Source organism: Balaenoptera ricei, chromosome 16, assembly GCF_028023285.1.
Source record: "Balaenoptera ricei isolate mBalRic1 chromosome 16, mBalRic1.hap2, whole genome shotgun sequence".
Classification (NCBI taxonomy): Eukaryota; Metazoa; Chordata; class Mammalia; order Artiodactyla; family Balaenopteridae; genus Balaenoptera; species Balaenoptera ricei.
This window is the reverse complement of record NC_082654.1, coordinates 2875001-2877500: the sequence shown is the minus strand read 5'-3', so window position 1 is coordinate 2877500 and position 2500 is coordinate 2875001. Positions and strand designations below refer to the sequence as shown.

General features: G+C 50.2%; 1 protein-coding gene across 9 annotated transcripts in view; it reads right to left on the bottom strand.

Moving 5' to 3' along the window:
• Positions 1-2500, bottom strand: part of EBF3 (EBF transcription factor 3) — a 115431-nt gene that overhangs the window by 10894 nt on the left and 102037 nt on the right. For all 9 annotated transcript variants that reach the window (XM_059899801.1, XM_059899804.1, XM_059899805.1 and 6 more), the window contains exon 11: positions 180-268. In XM_059899801.1, coding sequence (XP_059755784.1) covers positions 180-268 — 89 coding nt within the window. The remainder of the gene's footprint in view (positions 1-179; positions 269-2500) is intronic.

The window sequence follows — 2500 nt, the reverse complement described above, 5'->3', positions numbered from 1 at the left end:
CACCTCTGAACCGCGCCAGGGGCGGGCCGGGGCGGCTCCCACACCTGTCGGCCGGGCCGTGGGCCAGGGTTTGGGGCATCTGGAAGCTCCCCCTTCCCAGAGCACCTGCTGCCCCCAAACCGGAACCAGCCCGGTGGCGGCCCCCCCGCGGACAGGGCGCCACTTGCCCTTTTACTAACCTTGGGTAACCTTTCGGGATCACCCGGATGTCTTGGGATCACTTTCTGCAACCTCTGAAAGCCGTAATCTATGGTTGGTTCATTAAGGGCTGTAACAGGACACAGAAATGCAGGTCAGGTTAATTACTTTTATGCCATCCATTACTCGTTTATTGCACGCTTACAAATAAGTGTGTGATTCTCCTGTTCTGACGCTCTTGAAGGCAAGCACCCCTGAAAGCTAGCTCTGTCCTAAGGAGTAGGTTTCCCCCTTTCTTTTGCACATAAAAGCAATGATTATTTCTAATCTATAATTAGACTGGAGGAAAGTCAAAGGGTTACTCAATATATTGTAAAAATGGGAGAGCAGTCAGAAAGTTGCAGGTCTCGGGGCCATATACAGCCATCACCATGGTCGCCATCGCTGTCTACATTACACAGGGCCTTCCACACCGGCGGGGGATTTATGGGAAACTGGCAATTATGACACATGTCCAGCTATTGCTAGCTTCAGATTTATCCCTGTGGTCCTTTTTTGTCTAGCATATTGCCTGAGCACAAACTAGGCAGGGGGAGCACTTATTCTCGCAAAGCTTTAATAATCTGTGAATGGCTGACTACAAACTGATGTAGGGCACTATCATTCCACCAGCCTCACGAAATTGCTGGCCACAAATAGTAATTAATCTTTTTATCCCTCAAATTGTAATTTTGACTATGAACTGTGCGCGGCCATAAATCAGCGGCACGCGCGCTGTGTACGGTGCATGAATCACGGCCGGGGCTCCGTCCGACTGCAGCCTCTGTGTTTAACAAGCTTTATAAGGAGCCATTGGGCTTTATTATGGCTCTGCCTGACTCCAACAAAAACTGAGCCCGGAGGCCCGGGGACGCGAGTTAAGATGAAAATACTTATTAGAGTACATTACTTCTTGATGTAGATATCGTTTTCCGTGGAGTAACGCCACGGTGCATGGCGCGACATAAATCAGGGGGTTTTCTGAGACTAATAAGACCTGCCGCCATCTATTCATTACTCAGCCCGCAATTTGGGCCATCACTCATTAGTCAGCACGTAATTTGATGATTAACACCACCCAACTCAGCAGGTCTGCGGAGCGCCGGGAACACAAAGGCTACAGCTTCAAGGAGCAAGGTTAGAGGCTGCCTTTGAAAGTGCTTTCCGGAATAATTGGTCACCGTTATCCTCGAGTGCTCGGGCTGCTGGTGTCAACACCCACAGCGGGTCTCGTAAGCGCCGCCGGAAGACTTGCACGTACACTCGATAACGCACCCGAAAGTTGAGGACCACAATACGATCTGACATTCCATCATACATGCCGGAGACAAAGGTCCGCACAGGAATGTGAAGTAAGACATTTTCTTGTTAATAAAGCATTGATCCGACATATTGATTTTACATGACATGGCTTTTGCTGCGATTTTGCCCTCCTTTTCCTTTGCAAACAGTAAAGCTCTTCAAAATGCCTCGGCGTATGTGACACGGCAAAATTTCTAACTCTCTGTGATGTAAATTCTATATGTGTAAAACCACTTCATAATCAAACCATTAATCATCAGAAGCTGTCAGCGGTGACTTGGGGGACAATTTGTCATGTCTCTGCCTGGCCGGGACAAGGGTGTCAGGCGAAAGTGCAGTGCGGGGAGCCGGGTGGATGGGCCTCACCCAGCGACTTGGCCCAAAACAGGATCCGGTGAAGTCTTACGTTTCTTGACTGGGGAACAAAAAAGGTGGCCCACTGTGCATCCCTAACACGCCAGCTTTCTCCTCTCCCCCAGCTAATCGCCATCACTGTTTGACTTAATGAATCGGCCTGATGAAAGGTGATCAGAAAAGATAGATGGGCGGCCGCTATTGATTTCATGCAAATGCCCTGACAGGTGATAGACGCTTTAATGCAAGCTTTCAGAAGCTTTATGACTTGTAATAACCATACACTCTCATTCTGGGGGAGACATTCCCGATGTTTCAGTTGAATTGACATTCTCCTTCTAGGACCAAAAAGATCTTAAAGCAGTAGAAAAAACACGAGGGTACCGTTCACCTCCCGCTTCAGCCCAAAGAGCGTTTACGTCTCGAGCGCACTGCCAAGAACGAGGTCGGACGTTCGGAAGATGACATGCCATCCTACGACTGTAGGTCTCGCCGTGCTGGACACGGCGAGGGGGGCAGGGGGCGGGCGCCACTGCTGCGGCTGGATATCCCACCGGGGGCTCCGCTATGGTAGCCCGACGGATTTACGCGGAAGAATGAGAAGAAGGGGCCCTTGTCTTCAAACTACAGGAGCAGAGACACATGTTCTGGGTTCTGGCGGGTGTGG